Source organism: Squalius cephalus (assembly GCF_949319135.1).
Source record: "Squalius cephalus genome assembly, chromosome: 1".
NCBI lineage: Eukaryota > Metazoa > Chordata > Actinopteri > Cypriniformes > Leuciscidae > Squalius > Squalius cephalus.
The window spans coordinates 38,828,613-38,851,060 of record NC_137122.1 but is presented as its reverse complement, the minus strand read 5'-3'; the positions used below and the strand labels follow the sequence as shown (position 1 = coordinate 38,851,060).

Below are 22,448 nucleotides of genomic sequence, written 5' to 3'. Positions count from 1 at the left end.
TTAATAACAGAGACCCAGGGGCTATTCACGCAAACTCTTTATTGATTCCTCTGCACTACTTTTCCATTGTTTTTCTATGTAAACATGCGCTTTGAAAAAACTGAAATCGTTTGGCGTAGTGATATGGAAATGTAATGCGATCAAGACCTGCCTGGAACTACTTTAGAAGTGCTTGAAAATAATTGCACACCTTAGAACGTTTCTCATCCAATCAGAATCAAGATTTCAACAGTCTCGTAGTATAATTACTTTTATTCTTTATGGAACAAGTGCCACATGTAGCAAAACTCAAGACAATAAGGCAACAGGTCAAAAGACTGTAAACAAAATATTTGATACATTAAAGAAGTGTAGTGTATCTTTGTGGCAGGATCTCTAAAAGTAAATCTTTTCAACATTTCAGCCAAAGCATGTAAGAATCACAGAGAGAAAAAAAAACAACAACAAAAAAACTATAATCCCCATTTAATTCTATATTCCCATTTTAATAGAACTGCATGCAGTCAACGATACAGTAAAAAATTTAAAATAAAATCAATTTACATTCAACAACATAATCAAGACAATGATAATTAGCAAAGGATAAAAACGTACTAAGACTCGAGTTCCTAAATTTTTAATCAGTTGAACCCCTATTAGAATATACAGTACATTATTTATCCCCTGTGATCTTAAATCATTTCTTGAAAAAATTATTCATTTATTACTGGAAAACATTTTAAGTCCCAATCCCTGTTTCATGCAAATGCTTAAAACAATGTTCAATTCAACAGTTGGGGATAACCTGCACCTGAACATCCAGCAGAATCATACGCAGTTAAGATTGCTCACATACTCAAAATTATTATACATTATGTTGCAGAACACCCAACGTCCCACAAATACACGTGTCATCAGCTCAGAAAACAGTCACATTACTAGGAAATTGAAGACCTCATACCAAACAAATGTCTTTACAAAGAGGACATGATTCACAATGAAAAGCTTGTTCAGACATTAAAAGTATAAATTCCATCCCATGTTTACAGAACTGAGCAAAGAATGAATAAAGACATTCAGTTCATGTCATTATGACAGGAGCACCAACGGTGTGAAGATCCTACTAGAATTGCTCCTCTTATATATTTTGCTTTAATTCTTTACGAAACAAGTGCCATATGTGACAAAACTCAACACAAAACGGCAACATGTTATAAGACAGACACATAAAATATAGTGTAGTGTATCTTTGTGGCCGGACCTCTAAAAGTCACTCTTTTCAACATTTAAGACACAACAGTGTTAACAACAAAACATAATCCCCCATTTAAATCCATTATCCCATAAGTATTTTGCATCGCAAAGCTGGTTGGTAAGTAGGAATGTGTTCTAAGATGATTTTCAAGTTTTTTTTAGCTGTATAACTGGAGTGTCTTGTTCTGTTCCCCCTTTCAGACTTAAATAACTGATGGAAGAGATTATCATGTTGTAGTTGTAGTTGAATGTTCTATTAATGACAGATCATGATTGAATGTAGTGAACAGGTTTGATACAAATATGTGTAAAAAAATTCATTTAAATTTAAATGATTAAATTTACTAATAAGAAAGCTAATATTTGCACTTTGTATGACCAATTGTCAAACCTCAAGGCTAAAATATGCAAACCTGCTTAAATTCCCATTTTGAAAATTATGTAAAATAATGTAATCCCTGATTTTGTAACTGCAATAGGCCCAAACACTAATGCTCCTTCTTAGGCCTGAAAAACAGCTTCTTAGTGAGCATGGACGCAAAACAAGGCACCTGTTTTTTGCCTATAGCCGAGCGATCTTTGCAGTTTTCAACACTGCGTAAGGAAACTTTCCTGTTGACAAGCGTCAGGATCTCAGTGAACTCCAGTGTGGAACCATAACGCCTCAGGATTTCACACAGATCCTGGATGTACCACGAGCCATTTACAGTCTCACGGTGAGAGTAATATCCTTTAAAAGAAGAAGGAAACAATGTCAATGGCTGTTTAAAGTGTCACTACTGTGAAAACAAGGATGTGAATTGCAAATTTAGCAAATCTTCACACTGACCCTCAGCCACTGAGTAGCACATAAGGAAGTCTGCTCCTGCTGGAAGGGTGTAGAGCACCCCCGCATCTACCACCACTTCATTGACCGCTTGACTGTCCACCACATCCATTGGTGTCACAGGATCATCATGCTTGTCACCACGACAAGCCTTGTGTTTAAAGAAGTTTTACTGCAGTTACTGCATTACTGTAAGTACATTGCAAAATACATTTTGTTTATAAAGGCTAAATTACCTGCAAGATGAAGATCTTGGGTTTCCCTACAAGGCTATGGCACTCATTCCCCTTGAACAAATCAGTGACTTCTTCAATTTCAATCTTCCCATCATTGGCATAGATGTGGCCATTTTCCCCGTGACTTAAAAAGACGCAAACGAAACAGTCTGCATCCGCATGGTTAGCAGCAGCAGCTGAAATCAAAGGAAAATAATAAACCTAAACTCCATTCGGAGCATGCTGTGACATACTGCCGACTTTCACAGAAAAACCTTTTGACTTTCCCTCGGCCCGGGTTATAAAAACAAATTTGATGAACTTACCAGGCCGAGCGATTATAGCAACTAGTCAGCAATAACTACGGCTCGACCAGTATTGATTTTTTCTTTTTACAACTTATAATAATTGTTTGTGTGTCTGACTACTGATATGCAGAACTGATATTCGTTTTATTTTTGCACATTTGTAACTTAAATTAGATTATGAATTAGATTATACTACTACAATAATTATAAATATATATTTAAAAGGTGAATTTAAGTAGTAAAGTGTAAATATTATCAACCATCTTTAATCAACGGAATGCCAAAGATGCTGCTGATTAATTTCTGTATTGAACCTGGAATATTTAAGTTTGGCTCGCATTTCTAAAATCATGTTTGAAAGATAAAATAATGTGTTACCTTCTTTGATTTTGTCTAAAACTTCATCCCGTTTATAATCATTATAAGCCTTCACTTCAAAATCCAGCTCTTGAAATCTGACAGATATGAAAGAAAATGGACTAAGGATGTTAATCATTGTTCTGTTACTTTAATCCAAGACAAGAAAATTACTTTCTTCATCAATCAACATAATATCTTGTTTTGCCAAATACCTTCTAACAAGGTTCTGCCTGTCTGCTTCTGTGCCAGAACGGTTACCCAACATGAGCTGCCAGTAGAAACGTTCGTGGTTAAAGATCAGAGCCATTCCTCGCTTCTTGTGATTCATCTTATACTCCTCGTTAGGATCCAGACTATTAACACTGACAAATGGCATACAAAATTATATACATTTAAAATGAAATATATAAATAAATGAGAGTTGGTTACAATGTATCTTTATTAAGGTGTTACCTTAGATTAAAGCCATCGGTCTCTGTTATGTTCTCTCTGACTGAAATAAAAGACAAAATCAAAATCAATACTAAGAATTAATTTGGTTTGCAAAGCAAGCATATGAAAAGGTTCAGAGGATGTATTCATGCCACAAAGATTTAAACCACTCAGACAAAGATATTGGACTGTGGTCTAATGGTTGTATTCTAGAATGAAGATCTAAAGTTCAGTGAACATACACGGAGGTCATGCCTCCTGTATTGTGTATTTAGCACCTGGTCAGGCTAGATTTCAATGGCTTTACAAACAGGTTGTCTAGCATAGCAGAGTTAACATAAGCAAATGCGATATTTACTCTATACAAATCCTTCTCTTTCCCCCATTCTACTACTCGAGTCATATACGAGTTATAAACTAGATTCAGTTCTACCTGTGAGTCCTGCTGAAGCGCTGTCCTTCTCCACAGCTCCTAACAACAACAAAGAAACATTTGTAAGCACTGGGGCTTAAACGGGGTATAAGTATGAATTCAGGGTGGCTGTTCAGCGATAGTAACGTTAGTCCGGTTGAAAATCATATTTTATGTGAATGATCGTGAAACCTTGTGATGCATGTTTAGACAAACACTGCCTACTTCAGGTGTTAGAATAAGGAAATGAAACCTTCTCATAAACAACATTCACTCTGTAAGTTACAAATATTTAAGTTATTTTTTTATCCAGAGTAACCAGATAGAAACCTTACCGGATTCATCGCTCTTGACTTGACTTGCCATCGTTGATTCTGCGGAGCGAATTTGTGTGAAATCGAGGAGAGTTTTAACTTGAAACTAACGACAGCAAGAGCAGACCTGAGTGACTGACTAGTGAGTCACCAAACACAACAGTTAACCTATCACTGGGGGCACTAAAATGTTAACCAATCACAGGCGATTACAATGTTAGCCAATCATAGGTCGCTAAAATGTTAACCAATCACAGGCGGTCTGCTGCGGTCGAACCTTTGGTCGGACTGGTTGGCTTTACAACTTCTTTCTTTCTTTCTTTCTTTCTTTCTTTCTTTCTTTCTTTCTTTCTTTCTTTCTTTCTTTCTTTCTTTCTTTCTTTCTTTCTTTCTTTCTTTCTTTCTTTCTTTCTTTCTTTCTTTGCAATGTAATGTAATAGTTATGTATAGGGAGTTTATCAACACTGACAGGTTCATCAAGAGAGTATTTCAGAGAGCCGTATATAAAGTATAGGCTAGTAAAAATAATACAAAAAGAACTCTTTTAATTAAAAACTATATATTATTAACAATTTATTATCATATTATTACTAAACCTCTCTTTTTGTGTAATTGTCCTTTTTTGATTAAAGCAATAATTTTTTTTCAAAGAATTAAGGTAATAAAAAATTAGAATTTTGAGAATTTTAACTATTTTCAAATTATTTTATTATTTGAAAGGCTTCAAAGAAAGCTAGGTAACCATTTTCATTGAATTAATTTACAACATGCAAGACACACAGCTACATTTAACCCTTAATCACTCCTAAAAAAGGACAACACTTAAGGTCTTTGGGGTCATTTTGACCCCAAACTTTTAAAGAGCGATTGCACAAGGAAATATACATTTTTTATATGGAAACTATATATCATTTTTTTAATTTACTTCTCAACTATACATTTATGCTGTGTTTTTGTGGAAATTTTGATTTTTTTTACCTATTTACTGCACAATTACATAACTAGGCCATAAATTGTCTCATGAAAAATGATTTTTTAAAGAAAAAATCACTTAAATGATGATCTTAATTAAATCTAAATAGTTTTTGGACATTGCTCTATGTGTAAGGGATAGAATACTGACATCTGCTGGTTTGTGGAAAAACTTTAGAAATTATAATTAAAGAAAGAAAGTGCAATGACCACATATATCCAATAGAGGGCCATAGAGACTCATTCATTTTCACTTCATTGTTCTTGATGCTTCAACTTCTCCTCACAACTTTATGATATGTATTTTGTGAATATTTATTTAAACATTTTGAAATACATAAAAAATCTGTATTTTTGTCAGAGTTAGAATTTGTTGTTTTCTGATATATTTTGAATTATCTGCTTTTGCAAATTATTATACATACATTTGCAGAACCATTACAAGTCACCACTATGACATGACTGTGGTGTGTGTGTGTGTGTGTGTGGGTGTGTGTGTGTGTGTGTGGGGGTGTGTGTGTGTGTGTGTGTGTGTACAAGCTTGTTCCATGTTGCATATGTGACATTTTTCAGATTTATGGCAGTTTAGTTGATTTTATTTGCCAATTTCTATAAAAATGCTCTCTGTTGCATTGACATACATGTGTGTGTTTGTGTGTGTTTGTGTGAGTGTGTGTATGAGATAGAAAGTTTGTTCCACTTTGGGTTTATTCTCTAGGACCAGACCTTGATTTAAATGTAATTTTTTTTAGATTTATGCCAGTTTTGTTTATTTTATTTGCCAATTTCTATAAAAATGCTCTCTGTTGCAGGGACATACACGTGTGTGTTTGTGTGTGTTTGTGTGTGTGTGTGTATGAGATAGAAAGTTTGTTCCACTTTGGGTTTATGCTCTAGGACCAGACCTTGATTTAAATGTAAATTTTTTTTAGATTTATGGCAGTTTAGTTGATTTTATTTGCCAATTTCTATAAAAATGCTCTCTGTTGCAGTGACATACATGTGTGTGTTTGTGTGTGTTTGTGTGTGTGTGTGTATGAGATAGAAAGTTCGTTCCACTTTGGGTTTATGCTCTAGGACCAGACCTTGATTTAAATGTACATTTTTTTTAAATTTATGCCAGTTTTGTTTATTTTATTTGCCAATTTCTGTAAAAATGCTCTCTGTTGCAAACACATATATTTGTGTGTTTGTTTATGTGTTTGTGTGTGTGTGTGTGTGTGTGTGTATGAGATAGAAAGTTCGTTCTACTTTTTATTTATGCTCTAGGACCAGACCTTGGTTTATATGTAGAAATTTTCAGATTTATAATGGATTTAATTTTATTTTTTTGACAAACAAAATAAAAAAAAGTCATTTTTTTCATTTTCCCATTCATTTTCAATGTGGGGTCATTTTGACCCCAAAGACCTTAAAAGGTAAATTTTTTTTTACACACCTTTAGAACAACCAAATCAAGCCCAGTTTTTTTGTGCATGTTTAGATAGATTATTTAGGAAAAGTCACAGAGTTTCATGCCCCTGAGATGAAGGTAACATTTTTAAAAAATGAAGGAAAAGTCCATTGGGGTCATATTGACCCCAAAGAGTGATTAAGGGTTAAATTGGCAACTTCATGAACTATTTTGCAGTGCGCTAAAGATCCTAATAATTGAACATATTACGCTATTTAGCTCTGACAAATAATTTAATCACTCCAGCCTTTGGTTTGAGCACAGGCTGAAAACTGGCAACAAAACTGAAAATGAAAGAGCGCTTAAATTCCTACGAGACCCTCTAGTAATACAACACCCTGTTGAGTTTGTTCATTTTTTTTAACATTCCACTCATTACTCATATGTATCATAAAATAGTGTATATCTTTATTGTATTATCTGAAAACAGTCCTCACTAATAAAAAGTCAGTGGGACCAAACAAAGATTTGTTTGTATTCTCTGTTTATATCATTCACTGTCAACTGGACTTGGCTGCCAAATTTCATCTGTTTGGAGCCTCATTAATTAGCATTTTAGGTTCACTCAGAAGTTCTATTCATAGATTTCATAAATGTTATCATTAGATTTGTCTACCACACTTTTATTCTCTGTAATATTCATATTGACATAGTCCTCCTCAGAGTCATCCGTGTCCACATTGACATAGTCCTCTTCAGAGTCATCCGTGTCCACTTTGACATAGTCCTCATCAGAGTCATCATGATCCATGTTTTTATCATTAAGTTGAACATTTTCATAATCATTCTCATCATCATCTTCATTTTTTTGCTCAAAGGATGTACCTGCATACATATTAACTGGACCTAGAGACATTGCATAGAGATGAAGAGACATAATTATTAACTGAATTGATAATAAAAGCAGTGTCAATGGAAACAGCAAGATGTTTTTTATGAAATGCTACCTCTTTTAAAAGAGCACTTAAAATGAGTTTCCTTTTTCCTTTGCTTTTGTCTTCTCTTGACCAGGAGGATGATTGCGAGGACAGAACAGCACAGTAAGAGCAGCACAGCTGACACCGCAGCACCAATGACAGGAAGCAGGGAGGCTGAGACAGACACGGTTTAGTGTTAAACTTTCAGTACCAGCAGTCCAGACTGTTTTTAGGCTCTTTCACATTAATACCTTTGATAGTGATGACCAGCAGTTCAGAGGCAGACGAACGGAAGGTGCGTGAGGACAAACTGACTTCATAAACACAGCTGTAGTTTCCTTCATGGGAATAATCTGCCTCAGGAAAGGAGAAGGAGGCAGAGAGATTGACAGCTGACTGACTCCTGGTCATATATGATTCCCGAAACAGGTAGAAGGAGCCTCCAGGATGCTGAGATTCAGTGGAACAGATGATAATGAAACTGTGGCCCCAGGTGATCACTGGCCCCTGAGGCCCCACGTCAAACCGCCCATCAGGAGCAATGCGGGGCAAGCTGGGCTGCTGCAAGTGCACTAGGAAACAAAAAGAACAGTTATATGGTTACAGAGCCTCAAGCATTAAATTCAAATGAATTTAAATAAAAAATGGCTTCAATAATTGAATTCAATCTTGTCGGGATCCAAATGTAATTCACACACATTTTACAAATCAGCAGAATAAAGTAAAAAAGAAATAGACATCAATACAGAATTAATTCACTTTCATGCAGCTAATGCATTTATATACAGTATAGGCAATGAGACAAGATTAAACACTCACCTACAGTGATCTGAACAGTGTTACTCCAAGGCGACTTTATAGTGGTGTTTTGGTAGGAGTAATTACAGCTGTAGATACCCTGATGTGAGACGCCTACATTAACAAGGTTGAAAGTCACACTAGATACATGTTTCTCGGAGGACACAGATGATCCATTTCTGAAGAGGCGGAATTCAGCATTAGCATTGCATCTTGATTTAGGTGTTGTGCATCTGAACTGAATGTTTTCTCCAGGAGAAACAACTGCATGTGTGGAGATCAGGGAAAGAGTGGGCTTCTCCAGGTCACCTGCAAAATAAATATACATCCATTTAAAATTACTTGCAAAGATGTGATGAAATACATTAAGCTTAAGGTGATTTCTATTGCTCATTTCTGCCATAAAAATAAGTCAAGAGGCATGTTTCGTCAAGAAAACAGTATTCACTTCAAGTTCCTTCATGGAAAGAAATTCCTGAAGAGGGCAGTGCAGTGTGGTGGCTGAGCTGGAACCTGATAAGTTGTGTTTCCAGGGGGGAACAATATAGTGGTGCACCTCTGAGAGCAAATGCAGGTGAAAAAGTTTGGAGAAGATCTCTTGATTGACTAACAAGGACTTTCACACATTCAGCTCAAATTCAAACTTGAAGACGCAACTGGTATGAACTTTAACTTAAATTATTTTGATGTCAAATATGACAAAAAAAAAGTCAGTATTGTGTTTCTGCTTATTTGATGGATTTTTTTACAGTACTGATTGATGCTAAGCTTTGTATGCTTTGTGTTGACCAATTATTTGAGTTTGAAGGTGTGTTTTAAGTTTGTTAACATTTAGAATTTATTGTCAATGCATTTGATTTAGTTGATTTTACTCTAGTTAATATGGTGATGGTGAATGAGATGTTAAATGTTAGTTTAAATAATATCTTTATTTTTATTAATGTATATTTATTTTATTTCAATCTATCTTTTAAAGGGGCATTCTACCCATAGGAACATTGTTTTTTATTGAAAGTGGGTCATATATGTAGTCGAAATGTAAAATAAATTTTGAATTTGGTGCCTTCGTGACCGAGGAAAGACAAAAAAATAACTTCAGGACGCATTTGTATGAAAGACAACAACTCCCACAATGCACCACATTGCACAGCTCCGCAAGCCACTCCCGCTAATCCAGAAAGCGCATATCTGCCTATAGAGCTGGTAAGTCCCGCCCCTTCCGCTAATCCCCCTGGACCTCTAGGTTGAAAAATCGTCAATGCAAGTGAATGGGAGAAAATAATTATTTTCTGGTCCCGTTTGAATTTTGCCATGAATGTGAACATATGTTGTCTGTGAATTTTTTATATAACTTTTCGTGTAAAGAATGCTACAATTTAGCGTGTAGAAGTTTGATACGGGTAGACTTTGTGTGTGAGCACTTTGTGGACTACAACTCCTCGCTGCTTTCGACGCGTTTGAAACGTCACCACCACTCGCATACGGACACTAGCTCACGGATCCCGCTAAACATGGCTGTGTCTTTGGTGCACTTCACCGCCTTCTTTCAGGGAGAGGACAAAATCATTGAGGTTGGTGAAAACCATGGGTAAGTCAACTTTATGGGGTGACGTCACATAGGCGACATGTAGTCTTTCTCGTTATGTCTTTTCCACAACTGCTAGCCAAAGAATCATACCATATACTGTCAAACTCGTAACATGAAAGATTATATAAAAAATTCACAGACAACATATGTTCACATTCATGGCACAATTCAAACGGGACCAGAAAAGAATTATTTTCTCCCATTCACTTGCATTGACGATTTTTCAACCTAGAGGTCCAGCGGGGTTTTACGGAAGGGGCGGGACTTACCAGCTCTATAAGAGAAATCACTCTTCCGTCTAAAAGGCTAGCTACCACCAGAGCTTGAAATTCATTTCACACAAAATGTCTAGTTAGTTGGCGAACTCACACTCAGGTGAATTATTGCATGGTAACGGGATGTTCAGTCAGAACATATGCGGTGCGAAACTAGGATAGTTCACAACACAAATGTCCGTGTCCTCGTCTGATTCAGAGATTTCGTCCAGGAGAAATTGTCATCGTTGAAATTCTTTGCCGCAGACGGACTCTATCTCTGTGTTCGTAGTTGCATAGTGAGATCACCGGCGCCACCAGTCCACCACAAACACCTGATTCAAGCATCAGACTTCCGAAATCCTCTTCTTCTATATCATATTGAGTAGCCTACTCTCCTCCGCTATTGTCATAACTTTACATCTGTCTCCACAGCGCCTGTTAGCTTAGCTTCAAACAAGATGGAGGATATTGCTTTCAGTTTCAGAGAGTAAAGTCCCACCCACTGATCTGTAATAGGTCTGTAGCGTGAGCGGGTCCCGCCCCCTGGGAAAGATGAGGAGTGCTTGTAGTCTCAACAGAAATCCCCCCCTCTTACACTTCCTCCGACAATGACGCAAAATTACGATTTTTGCGTCATTGTGGGAGGAAGTGTAAGAGGTAAATAATGGTTCCCTTCCAAGGCGGTCACTTCGACATTACGTCATACTGACGTATATGGGAACTCTTTCCTTCTCCATTTCCACTGAAATCTTATAGGCTAACGCCAGCTGGAGACAGCTGGCCAATTGACGCGAAACATGCAAATGCTGACCGGACCGCGGGCAGTATAAATAGCATGGGCGCGACAATAACGTCAGAATCTCTTTCTTCACGCTAGAAGTCTTATCTAAAGTCATTGTGGAAGTTGCAATAGAGGTTACTCATCATGTTTCCTCCCCGCATCCGATGGCTGCTACTACATGCCAGATATGTGCGGGTCCTATTGACTCGCTCTACCCTCACAAGGATCAACCGAGGCGCACTCATGGACGACAGGCATGTGCCGGTCTGCCAGTGCGCGCCCTCAGGGGAATAACCCGGGCATCAGCGGGGATGAGGCCCACTGCCCCCAGCAGGCCACTGGTGGGCCCTCTCCCGCCCAAAGACGAGTTGACGCTGCCCGTCGCCACTCCGGTCCTTTTCGCGGGCTCGCAGCCAGGCTACTTCAAGAAAGACTCCGTCTTCCACAACGTCCTATGGTAAGTCGTGTGCAAGACGCGCGTCTAGAGAGACGAGGCAAAGGCCATGGCTCCGTGTCTAAAAGGCGCGGAAGTGCGGATGCTATGAGTCTCTATTACGGTCCAGCCTTCCTCGATGTCTCTCTTCGTCGGTACCTCGCCCCGCCTAAATTCGGCTAAGTCCAGCCCGCCAAATCGGCTCCGAACCCGTATGAACCTTACCGGATCTTCACCGTTGGCAGAGGGCGGGACCGGGAATGTGGCGACACGGGCCACGGAGAGCGCCGCGCCAGACGTGGGTCCTCCCCTGGCTTGCCTCTAGACGCTCCGCTCTGACAATGGAAGTGTTTACCCCCTTCTAGTCAGTCTTGACCACGGGGTTGCGCAGTCGTTACCTGCTGTTGACGCTGGGCCTACGTAACATTACTGATGTGCTTACAGCTTGTCAGGCTGCCCTGTGTCCTTCAGTGCAACTGGCCATTCTGATTTAGCTACGTATTCACAGTTGTTGTCGCTACGCCACTGACGCTGTGTTTATGTACACACTGCACACTGATATGTGCTATGATTTGTGCCGTTATATATTGCCCTGTATCCTTCAGTGCAAAATGGCTATTCTGATTACCACGTATTCACAGTTGTTGTGCAATGCAAATGACGCTGTGTTTACTTACACACTGCACACTGATATGTGTTCATGATTTATGCCACGAAATTGCCGTGTCCTTCAGTGCAACTGGCCATTCTGATTTAACTACGTATACGTATTCACAGTTGTTGTCGCTACGCCACTGACGCTGTGTTTATGTACACACTACACACTGATATGTGTTATGAATTTTGCCGTTGTATATTGCCCTGTTTCCTTCAGTGCAAATGGCTATTCTGATTACTACGTATTCACAGTTGTTGCGCGATACAACTGACGCTGTGTTACGTACACACTGTTATGTGTAATGATTTATGCCATTATATTGCCCTGTGTCCTTCAGTGCAAATGGCTATTCTGATTACTACGCAGTGCGTATTCACAGTTGTCGTGCGATGCAACTGACGCTGTGTTTATGTACACTCTACACACTGATGTGTTATGATTTATGCCCCTATAAATTGCCCTGTATCCTTCAGTGCAAATGGCTATTCTGATTACTACGTATTCACAGTTGTTGTGCGATGCAACTGACGCTGTGTACACATACGCACTGATATGTGTTATGATTACGCCGCTAAATATTGCCCTGTATCCTCAGTGCAAAAGGCTATTCTGATTACGTATTCACAGTCGATGTCGCTATGCCTCTGACGCTGTGTTTTTGTACACACTAATGTAACTATACTATTACGTTGCCCTGTACCCTTCAGTGCACCTAGCTATCCTATCTAACTGTGCATAGTCACAGTTTGTCGCTACGGCGACTTGCGCTGCATCGGTGTACACACTAAAGCGTTATGCTGTTATGTTGCCCTTCAACGTAACTGACCATTGTGTTTGAACTGCGCATATTCATGCAGTTTCGGTCGCTTCGGCGACTTGCGCTGCATTATACACACAGATGTTTAAAATGTGCACACTGTTGTGTTATGCTGTTATGTTGCCCTCTATAGTGCAACAACCAGCTATCCTATCTAACTGTGCATATTCACAGTTCTGTCGCTACGGCGACTATACTGCACTTATGTACATACAAGGATGTGTTTTTGCTATTTGTTGCCCTGTTTCCTTCAGTGCAAAACTAGCTATCCTAATCTATCCGTGCATATTCACAGTTTCTGGATGTATGTACGTACACGGATGTGTTATGCTGTAATGCTGCCCCGTTTCCTTCAGTGCAGTTAGCCATCCTAATCTAACTGTGCATCTCAGTTTCTGTCTCTACACAGTTTCTGTCGCTACGGCGACTTACGCTGCGTTAATGTACGTACATGGATGCGCTATTCTTTACGCACTTGTGTTATGCTGTCATGTTGCCCTGTATCTTTCAGTGCAACTAGCTATCCCAGTCGAACTGTGCATATTCACAGTCTCTGTCAATACGGCGGCCTGCGCTGCATTTATTACACATGGATGTGTTCATGCTGCGGTGTTGCCCCGTATCCTTCAGTGCCTATACTGAGCTAACTGCATATATTAAGTTGGCGCTACAGCGACCTATGCTGTTACGTGCATGTGCTACGCTGTTATGTTGCCCCGTTTCCTTCAGTGCAACTGGCTATTCTGTGCTAACTCGTATATTCACAGTTGTAGCTACGGCTACGACTGTGAACATGCCGCCGTGCTCGCCGTTTGATCAGCTGTGCTAGCGTTCAGTCTTGATTCTGACATTATTGTCGCGCCCATGCTATTTATACTGCCTGCGGTCCGGTCAGCATTTGCATGTTTCACGTCAATTGGCCAGCTGTCTCCAGCTGGCGTTAGCCTATAAGATTTCAGTGGAAATGGAGAAGGAAGGAGTTCCCATATACGTCAGTATGACGTAATGTCTCGTTCCCGCCTCTCAGGGAACCGAGGTTACGAAAGTAACCGGAGACGATTTCTCCCGTCTCAGGGGAAAATGAGAGAGTGATGCACGACCATTCAATAGTATGACTGGGTTTCTAACAATGCAAAGCTTAGTGCAAATGGGTGGAGTGTCCCTTTAAAGGTCCCGTTCTTCGTGATCCCATGTTTTAAACTTTAGTTAGTGTGTAATGTTGTTGTTAGAGTATAAATAATATCTGTAAAATTATAAAGCTCAAAGTTCAATGCCAAGCGAGATATTTTATTTAGCAGAAGACGCCTACAGCGAACGGCGGGTTTGGACTACATCCCTCTACTTCCTTCTTTAATGACGTCACTAGAACAGTTTTTTGACTAACCTCCGCCCACAGGAATACACAAAAAAAGGGGGCGTGGTCTTGTTGCGCTCCCACGGAGAAGAGGAAGAGTTGCGTTTGTAGAGTGTGTTTTCCGGGCAACGTGCGCTAAGCAGCTGTCAAATCACAACACAGGAACCGCTGGCACGATCAGAACTCGTTACGTATTTCTGAAGGAGGGGCTTCATAGAACAAGGAAGTTATCAGCCCGTTCTTAAGACAGTGAAAACAGCGGTGTACAGATAAGTAAATTGTGTGAAAAATACTGTGTTTTTTTACATGCAAAACATGAACACATGTTATATTGCACACTGTAAACACAATCAAAGCTTCAAAAACACACGAAAAACGGGACCTTTAAAGATTATCAACCTACTGAAACTACTGCTTCTACTATTGCTTCTGCCAATACCTCTGCAAACAGAAGTAAATAAAAAAACAGTAAAGCTGAATGCCATCTCAAGTTTGGGCAAAGCTGAAACAAAATTCTGGAAAACTTGACACTGACACTGCAAAAGATTTGACTTACCTCCTGAACAAACAACACCAGCATCTTCACTATGTTTACAGTTGTTAACTCCTAGTCCTCCGTGTGAACATTGTATGAGTTTTCCTTCACCTCCCGAACATCCAACATCATCCAGCCAGATCGATCCTGGGCCTTGACCAAAGGCGGCATTTTGAGGAGCGCTGATGGCTGAGCCACACTGTAACTGTCTGCACACCACAGCAGCATCATTCATGTCCCAGTTATCATCACACACGGTTCCCCACTGGCCATCATGAAGGATCTCCACTCTTCCACAGCATGAATCAGACCCACTGACCAATTTTATGTCTGGTAGCTTGTCTTAAAATTATAAGAACAATGTGATTAAAAACTATGTTGTAAGTATTCGTATACTGTATGCGTTTGACATTGTTTTGAGCCAAGCACCAAACGTGCATAGCCTCTTTGCTTTCTCTCATTTTTTTTAGACAATTGTTATTTGGGGCCAAACACTATAAGCTTATGTTGTTTTTAATCTCTTTGGTACTTTTTTCATCACAAGCAAAACAGCAAATATACAATGCCATTTTAGATCTGGGTAAAACATATATACTTTTACCCAGCAAGCAGACGACACCTGCATCTTCTGAATGACCGCAGTTATGTCCTCCAATAGGATGGTGTGAGCACTGTGTGAGGGATGATTCACTTCCTGAACATTCCACATCATCCAACCAGATCTGATCACTTCCCTGGCCAAAATAAGCACCAGAGTGTGCACTAACAGCTCCTCCACATCCCAACTGTCTGCACACCACAGCAGCATCTTTAATGTCCCAGGAATCATCACACACTGTTCCCCACCGGCCATCATGAAGGATCTCAACTCTCCCAGAGCAGTCATTATTACCATTCACAAGCCTGATACTAAATCCACCTAAAAAATCCATTACGATACAAACATATTTTAACATGCTAGACTTGCAGACTAGCCAAAACAGTCATGTCTCAAGTGATGTAACTGAGATCTGAATTTTTAAAAAGTGACTGTTACTTACCAGCTACAGAAATTAGAGCACTGGCTGTTGAGATGAAAAACAGCGACATTTAAAAACATTGTAGACTTACAACAAAATTGTATGATTGATAGGCAAATTTAGGTTAATTAGGACACCTTTTCCAAGTCATCTCAATTGCCAAAAGTGTCCCAATTAACCTGAATTCACCCCTATATAATGATAGATAATAATTTAAATAAAACGTTTAATATATATATATATATATATATATATATATATATATATATATATATATATATATATATATATATATATATATATATATATATATATATATATATATATATATATATATATATTTGTTGCATATCAACTGATAAATTAGAATGCTGTCTATGTAAATATACAGTAAACACTGAATTAGTTTCATGTGTGCCATAGCAGAACTGCTGTGACTGGCAGGAAAGGGCTATTATGACTCTATGGCCAGATGTAGTTCTTCCTCTTAATTATCCCTTTAAGGGATCCTTAAAGAAAAAGCTCTGGTGTGTTAAAATAATGACTGCATTCACATACAAATGAAAGAAATACATTTTCTGTCTGATCCCTGTTATATAATTTTAGGTCATTGAACAGGTTATTTTCATGAGCAGTCAGAGATGGTGAATTTTAAAATCAATCAATCAAATGTCTAATCAAAAAAAAATTATAAAGACACGGCAAGTTAAATCAAACATGAAAATTTAAAGTACAAAGACTGAAATATTTTTTTCTTGTAAAAAGTACTCCTATAATCTTTTTTTTATTTACAACTTCAAAAAAAATTTAAGCGCATAAGCCACTAGTTTCAGTTCAGTTTCAGAAAGAACAAGTGGTAAAGGCACTGATAAACATACTTCATTCAAATGTGTAGGAACGATACAACATCTTACAAAGTTAATAAACTTGAACTAAACTTGAACTAAACTGTTTCATTTGAATAATAATTTTAATATTTTTATATTAATATTGTAACATACATGAATGTTCCATCATGAAATTGCCATCTCCATCTTTAGTAAAAAATGGGAAATGCAAAGATTGAAAATTGAATTTACCCAATATCAAAGTGAGAAGAGGTCTTGGCATCCTTGTGTTGTTTCAAAAAGCGCTTAAGATGTGTATGTATATCTCTGTTTCTTTTAAGACAAACAAATCCAAAACTGTAGTCACTTCTCCTTTTAACCATAAAGCAAAAAAAAAAAAAAAAGGCATAAGATTCCTTTTTTTTTTTAACCCAGCCTTTTCTGAAAATGTCTATTCACCAATTTTTCTTTTAAGACAAGAATTGCATTCCAAACAGATATTCACAATGACATGGCAAGCTGGCAGTACCTATTTTTTTTAACCTAAAATTACCTTGAACTCATTCATCACTCACTATTATAAAGCTGTTAATCAGATTATTATCTGTTTTTAAAGCCAAGGATGTCAAAGCATTCACATATGCATTTAAGAGGCAACTTCCTGGCTCATGAGATCTCAAGTTATTATTATTATGAGTTACAGTTATAGTTATTATGAGCCTCGTCAATCTCTGTCCATCTGTTTTTCACTGAACTGAAGATTGTACCCCTAAACTAAGCAAATTGTTGAGTGTGTTTATGACTTTTTTTAACTGATAATATTTTTGTGGGCACAACTGTGTTGATATAGCTGTCAATAGCAATTACATTATCATATATATATATATATCACAAAAGGTGCTTTTATACAGACTGTTTAATGGATATTATTCCACAGTTCAGTATAAGACTATATATTATTTAACAGTTAATAAGTCTTATTCTACTGAACACTGGAATACTATCCATTAAACAGTCTGTATAAAAGCACATTTTGTGATATATATGATCAGAGCACAAAATTGTGAGTAATATTTGTTTTTTTAAACGACCGTCTGACTCTCGCTGATTTCATCTGAGGGTCAGGAATTGGTTGGTTGGCATGAAGCCCCTGCCGGTAGATGCTGATGGTAGTGAAATGCATGTTTTTTCATTGACAGCAAATGCAATAAAGCCAAACGTTTTTGCAAAATGTTAGTGTTTATATTTATTTAGAATATATAAGATAAAGAGAAATGGCATGACTGCATTTCAAATGATCTCTGCAAAGAAGTTAAATGAACTGTTTAGGCTTCATGTGAGAATTGCTCCGGGGAATAGAGAAACCATGTCAGATATGCAGTACTCCGACTTCAATAGCATTCAGTGGGATATCCAAATCCTTATGATTTTGCAGGATCTAGAGAAGAGCTCTGTTCTCAGAAAAACAATTTAACACTGGTAAATCGGTGAAGCGAATTAGAGGAAGTGTCCTTTTGGACACAGAGCACAGTCAGCGAGTGTGAAACATTGTGTCAGTTCAGCATTTCCTTGGAACTAAAAACTGAACTTCAGAGGAAACCTAAATGGTCATTGTGCAGAATACAAGCAATAGACAATTTAAACTGTATTTTAATTAAAATGAATTATTTATTTAACCAGTGGGCATCATGATAAGAGGAAGTAGCAGTAACTCATTAGCGGGTGTTTGACACACAAGCAACAACTGAGGGAGGAAGACACCCAGCCGAGCGGAAGTGGGTAAATGTGTCCACGAAATGAATACAGCTGCTCTCTCTCTCTCTCTCTGAGGTTCCTTATTGGTTGCTTCTTAAGAGAAACAAATCATGAGAAGCTGTCAAAAAGCTTTATATAATTTTTTAACAAATTTCTTAGACTTGTTGTTTGCTCCATTCACAATTGCTTTCAGTAAAGCAGACAAACAGATGCTTTGCTAGGAATAGCGTATCTGCACTCACACACAATTCCAGAGATTTGTAATTCTCTGTAAATCACAAATAACAAATATGGCTAAAGACAAGTCTGCAGTATTTTAATATTTAGGTTACAATTTAAATCTTAAATATTAGTGGTTAATAATGTCCACTGAGTCGTTGTTCTCTTAATTCATTTACAAAGAATAATTTATACTGGGACATTGTTTGTAATAATGAATTAATTCACTGATGTTTGTTTCTTGTGTGGAGACTTCTGGCTCCATTTTTCATCGGGCATGTTGTAAGGTGTTCAGTGCTGTTGTCATTCAGAAGTGTAAATAAGTAAGTATAGGTCCTGTGTCCTTTTTTTGTAGAAAATTTTAAATCAGCAATACCTTTCAACAAATAACTTTTATAAGTCTTCATAGTTATTGTCCAGCATACTTCTCTCTTCTGTAATATTGACATAGTCCTGTTCTGAATCGTCTGTTTCTATATTGACATAGTCCGCTTCAGAGTCATCCTGATCTACATTTACATAGTCTTGTTCAGAGTCAGAGTTGACATCTTCATGATCTCCATCATCCATATCTACAGTTTCATAGTCATCATCAGCATTCTCTTCATCCATATCTACAATTTCATAGTCATCATCAGCATTCTCTTCATGTTGGTCTCTATGGAGCGTATCTTGCATATCAACTGCATCTTGGGATACAAAGAACATTATATTCAGGTATTAGGTATTATATTATAATTTTTGCAGGCTCCAAAGGTAAAGGACAGAATGTAAATCATTCTCACCTTTTGAACAGGAGCATATTTGGATTTTCTTTTGTCTTTTTCTCCTCTTTACCAGGAAGATAATCAGCAGTGCAGACAAAATGAGCAGTACAGCTGTTACCACAGCACCAATGATAACGACTGAAGAAGCTGGAAAAGAGATTTTAGTAATTAAACGGCTTACTATTACGTTTCTGCTGAACGATCAGTGTTTTTGAACAAATTTGTTGAATGAATGATTCAGCTCTCTCATAAATCAAGGTGTGGTCATATTTATCATTGATCGAAAATTGTGACTGTGAAATCAGACATTTCAATAATAATAGGCGTTTAGTGTGATGGCGCAAAAATTGCAGCTAATTTTGCTCGTGTTCAAGTCGATCACACAAATTGAAAAGTGCAAACACAGACAAGCAGAGTGATACAAACAGTGAAAAATCCCAGTGCATACTTGCAAATAAACACTTTGATCAAGGTAAAACTGAAATTCTCATACCTGAACACACGACTCCAGCATCTTTACTGTGATCACAATCACGCCTAATGTCATGAGAGCAATCTGAGATTGATGACTCGGTGCCCGAACAACTGACCAATTTCATCCAGACAGGGCCGCTTCCTACCCCAAAAAAAGCCTGACTGTGTGCACTAATAGCTCTTCCACATCCCAGCTGTCTGCACACCACAACAGCATTATTAATGTCCCAGAGGTCATCACACACTGTTCCCCACGTTTCATTAATCAAGACCTCAACAGTCCCAAAGCAGACGTCTAAACCATTGACCAGTCTGATCTCTTGACATCCTGAAAATCAAAGGAAATTTTCAACTTGCGTCTAAATATACAAACACAAAAATAAAAATCTCCTGGCAATTGTGAAAAATTAAGAAGTAAATGAAGACAGGCTGTCAAGCACCAAAGGTATCATAAAAGCCAATACAGTAGGTCTTGCGCGCCATATTCCAAGTCTTCTGAAGTCATTAAAAAAGGTTTCATGAGAGTTCATGATGATATGTCTTTTGAGTCTGATCTTTTCAATAAATCGATTGATTCACAAAACCAGTTTGAATGATTCATTCATGAATCTGACTGACCCAGTTCTCAAGTTCTGACAGCAGTTAACAGTAGAGGTCAATGTTATCAGTGGATAATGACTGAAATTTTCAGACTTGGACTACAGCACACAAGTTTATGGACTTATTTTTTGCAGTTTTAAGCTTGAAAACTTCAGTCCCCTTCCATTGCAATTGCATGTAAAAAAGCAACCAGCACAGACTTCAAAATTTCTTTTTTTGTATTTCACAGAAGAAATAATTTAGGTTTGGAACATGTGTAATTACTACGAGTGAACTATTCCTTTAACAACAAAAGAGTAGAAGTCATGTTTATCAAAGCTTTTGCCATGCTGAGAGGATCACTTACCAGTAAACAGGTAATCGTTTAAAACCACAGCTGTCAAAGACAAAACATAGGGAGTTGTTTTATTAGAATTTATCACAACGATTTTATGTAAATAATAAAACAAGTGGTTTAGTAGTGAAGGGTGTGGATTTTGGAATAAACTGATGCTTCAATGTATATGTAATAAGTTTTTATAATCAAGGAATTCATCAATAATTTTTCTCTAAATATCACATGAGTTGAATGACTTCTCTAGGCTTGTCAGATTTTACTTTGTTACAGAAGTTACCAGTGTGATTACTGAAATGTTCTTTTCATGTATTCTCTAATGTCTGTATTTGACATGAATGCAGTAACAGCTTGCTCATTTAGCCCGGCTTCCAGAAATGAAATATGGAAAGATGTTTTGTTTGAGAAAGGCCTTCAACATGTGTCAATTCATACATCTGTTTTTCTAGGGTACTCTGACAACTATGGTCACAGAGGTCAATGAAGTCTATAGTTTAAGCGACCATCTCTTTGTTAAAGCCTTACTTTCCAGTTAGACTAAAGTGTAGCTCTCCTTGAGAGAAGAACGCATTAGCTTGATGTGTTGAGAATACTCTCCTTTTTATAGTTAGAGCCTGGCCAAATCCAACCTTTAGGAAGCTGTGTGTCGGTGTGTGTTAGTCTTCTTGGTTACAGGTTAAGGAACCACTGGCATTATTGGAGATTGACTGAGTTGTTCGAGATTGGCTGGCGCCCAGTAACCCAAATCTGCGACCAGGAAGGTCACGACGTGCCTAACTTCAGGGTCCGAGTGTCAGCTGCATAATCGATGCTTCAATCTATCTATATGTGTGGAAAATTACTATGTTTATCTTTTTCTTAGCCAATGAGAATCATTCAACCTGAAGCAGTGACCTAGCTTAGACCTTGGTGAAGGGTAAAACTGCTGTGATCTTTGTAACTGTAAGCGGGGCGACCTACGAACTCCTGTGTGAGTCTTGAAGCCGACTTCTGCTGATGAAACTGCAAACTATCTTCAGTAAAACTTTTCTTCAATTTATTATAATTCTGACTCCGGGTCTTCATTCATCATATCTGGTTCTGGGTCTTTGACTGTAAAACCCCTAACAGTGGCATCTTACATTTTCCTTGATAACCTAAATAAAAATTGCTTTTTATGTCTGACCACACTACCAATGTCCCAGATATAGAGTTCACGTATTGTGAAAATTAAAACGGGAACCCATCTAACTATTATTAATGATAATTTAATCATTTTAAACAGCACAAATATTTTATATCATAATGGTAACACCTTACTATAAGGTTTCATTAGTTAACTACATTGGTTAACTAATAATGAACTGCACTTTTACAGCACTTATTAATCTTTGTTAATGTTAATTTCAGCATTTACTAATACATTATTAAAATCAAAAGTTGTATTTGTTAACATTAGTTAATGCACTGTGAACTAACATGAACAAATAATGAACAGTTGCATTTTTATTCACTAACATTAACGAAGATTAACAAATACTGTAACAAATGTATTGCTGATGGTTAGTTCCTGTTAGGTAATACATTTACTAATGCTAATAAATGAAACCTTATTGTAAAGTGAGACCATTACAATGAATATATTGATGGTATAAATTTGAAAAGTGTTTACCTAGTGTGAAATCAAGAAGCGGTCTCAGCATTTCGGTTCTTTCATCGATTGATGTGTGTGATGTATGTCTGCTGCTCTTCACGTCTAAATAAAACCCTATGAGTCACACAGACACTAGTTCCGTTTTTACAGTTACAAC

At 37.7% G+C, this 22,448-nt stretch overlaps 3 protein-coding genes across 4 annotated transcripts; all 3 read right to left on the bottom strand.

Annotated features, from left to right (window-relative positions):
• Window positions 1–1,377: 1,377 nt before the first annotated feature.
• On the bottom strand, window positions 1,378–4,270 carry LOC307161194 (caspase-6-like). The gene is made up of 8 exons (XM_079875798.1): window positions 4,122–4,270; window positions 3,808–3,846; window positions 3,396–3,435; window positions 3,155–3,304; window positions 2,961–3,037; window positions 2,296–2,471; window positions 2,063–2,210; window positions 1,378–1,963 (listed from the first exon to the last, which is right to left on the bottom strand). The coding sequence occupies exons 1-8, from the start codon at window positions 4,150–4,152 to the stop codon at window positions 1,722–1,724; spliced, it is 903 nt and encodes a 300-aa protein (XP_079731924.1). The 5' UTR covers window positions 4,153–4,270; the 3' UTR covers window positions 1,378–1,721.
• Window positions 4,271–6,710: 2,440 nt separating this feature from the next.
• LOC307170386 (uncharacterized protein) lies at window positions 6,711–16,892 on the bottom strand. The gene is made up of 8 exons (XM_079891477.1): window positions 16,762–16,892; window positions 15,704–15,727; window positions 15,265–15,582; window positions 14,685–15,005; window positions 8,262–8,549; window positions 7,694–8,014; window positions 7,473–7,616; window positions 6,711–7,371 (listed from the first exon to the last, which is right to left on the bottom strand). The coding sequence occupies exons 1-8, from the start codon at window positions 16,790–16,792 to the stop codon at window positions 7,100–7,102; spliced, it is 1,719 nt and encodes a 572-aa protein (XP_079747603.1). The 5' UTR covers window positions 16,793–16,892; the 3' UTR covers window positions 6,711–7,099.
• Window positions 16,893–18,344: 1,452 nt separating this feature from the next.
• LOC307170396 (uncharacterized protein) lies at window positions 18,345–22,448 on the bottom strand. Of its 2 annotated transcripts, none has more exons than XM_079891488.1 (5): window positions 22,310–22,448; window positions 20,671–20,700; window positions 19,744–20,052; window positions 19,269–19,397; window positions 18,345–19,172 (listed from the first exon to the last, which is right to left on the bottom strand). In XM_079891488.1, the coding sequence occupies exons 1-5, from the start codon at window positions 22,338–22,340 to the stop codon at window positions 18,877–18,879; spliced, it is 795 nt and encodes a 264-aa protein (XP_079747614.1). In that variant the 5' UTR covers window positions 22,341–22,448; the 3' UTR covers window positions 18,345–18,876. The 2 variants fall into 2 exon arrangements, with proteins under 2 accessions (XP_079747614.1, XP_079747615.1); XM_079891489.1 differs by having other exon boundaries at window positions 18,345–19,166.

Coding starts and splice junctions, on each gene's coding strand:
- LOC307170386 (XM_079891477.1), bottom strand. CDS start 16,792: ATGCCAAGACCTCTTCTCACTTTGATATTGG. Junction 8,550..14,684: donor TGGTGTTGTTTGTTCAGGAG/GTAAGTCAAATC, acceptor TTTATTTTGCAG/GTGACCTGGAGAAGCCCACT. Junction 7,617..7,693: donor GCTGGTCATCACTATCAAAG/GTATTAATGTGA, acceptor TGTCTGTCTCAG/CCTCCCTGCTTCCTGTCATT.
- LOC307170396 (XM_079891488.1), bottom strand. CDS start 22,340: ATGCTGAGACCGCTTCTTGATTTCACACTAG. Junction 20,053..20,670: donor AAACGATTACCTGTTTACTG/GTAAGTGATCCT, acceptor TTTGATTTTCAG/GATGTCAAGAGATCAGACTG. Junction 19,398..19,743: donor TGCTGGAGTCGTGTGTTCAG/GTATGAGAATTT, acceptor TCTCTTTTCCAG/CTTCTTCAGTCGTTATCATT.
- LOC307161194 (XM_079875798.1), bottom strand. CDS start 4,152: ATGGCAAGTCAAGTCAAGAGCGATGAATCCG. Junction 3,305..3,395: donor ACCGATGGCTTTAATCTAAG/GTAACACCTTAA, acceptor GCCATTTGTCAG/TGTTAATAGTCTGGATCCTA. Junction 2,472..2,960: donor TTTAGACAAAATCAAAGAAG/GTAACACATTAT, acceptor CTTTGATTTCAG/CTGCTGCTGCTAACCATGCG.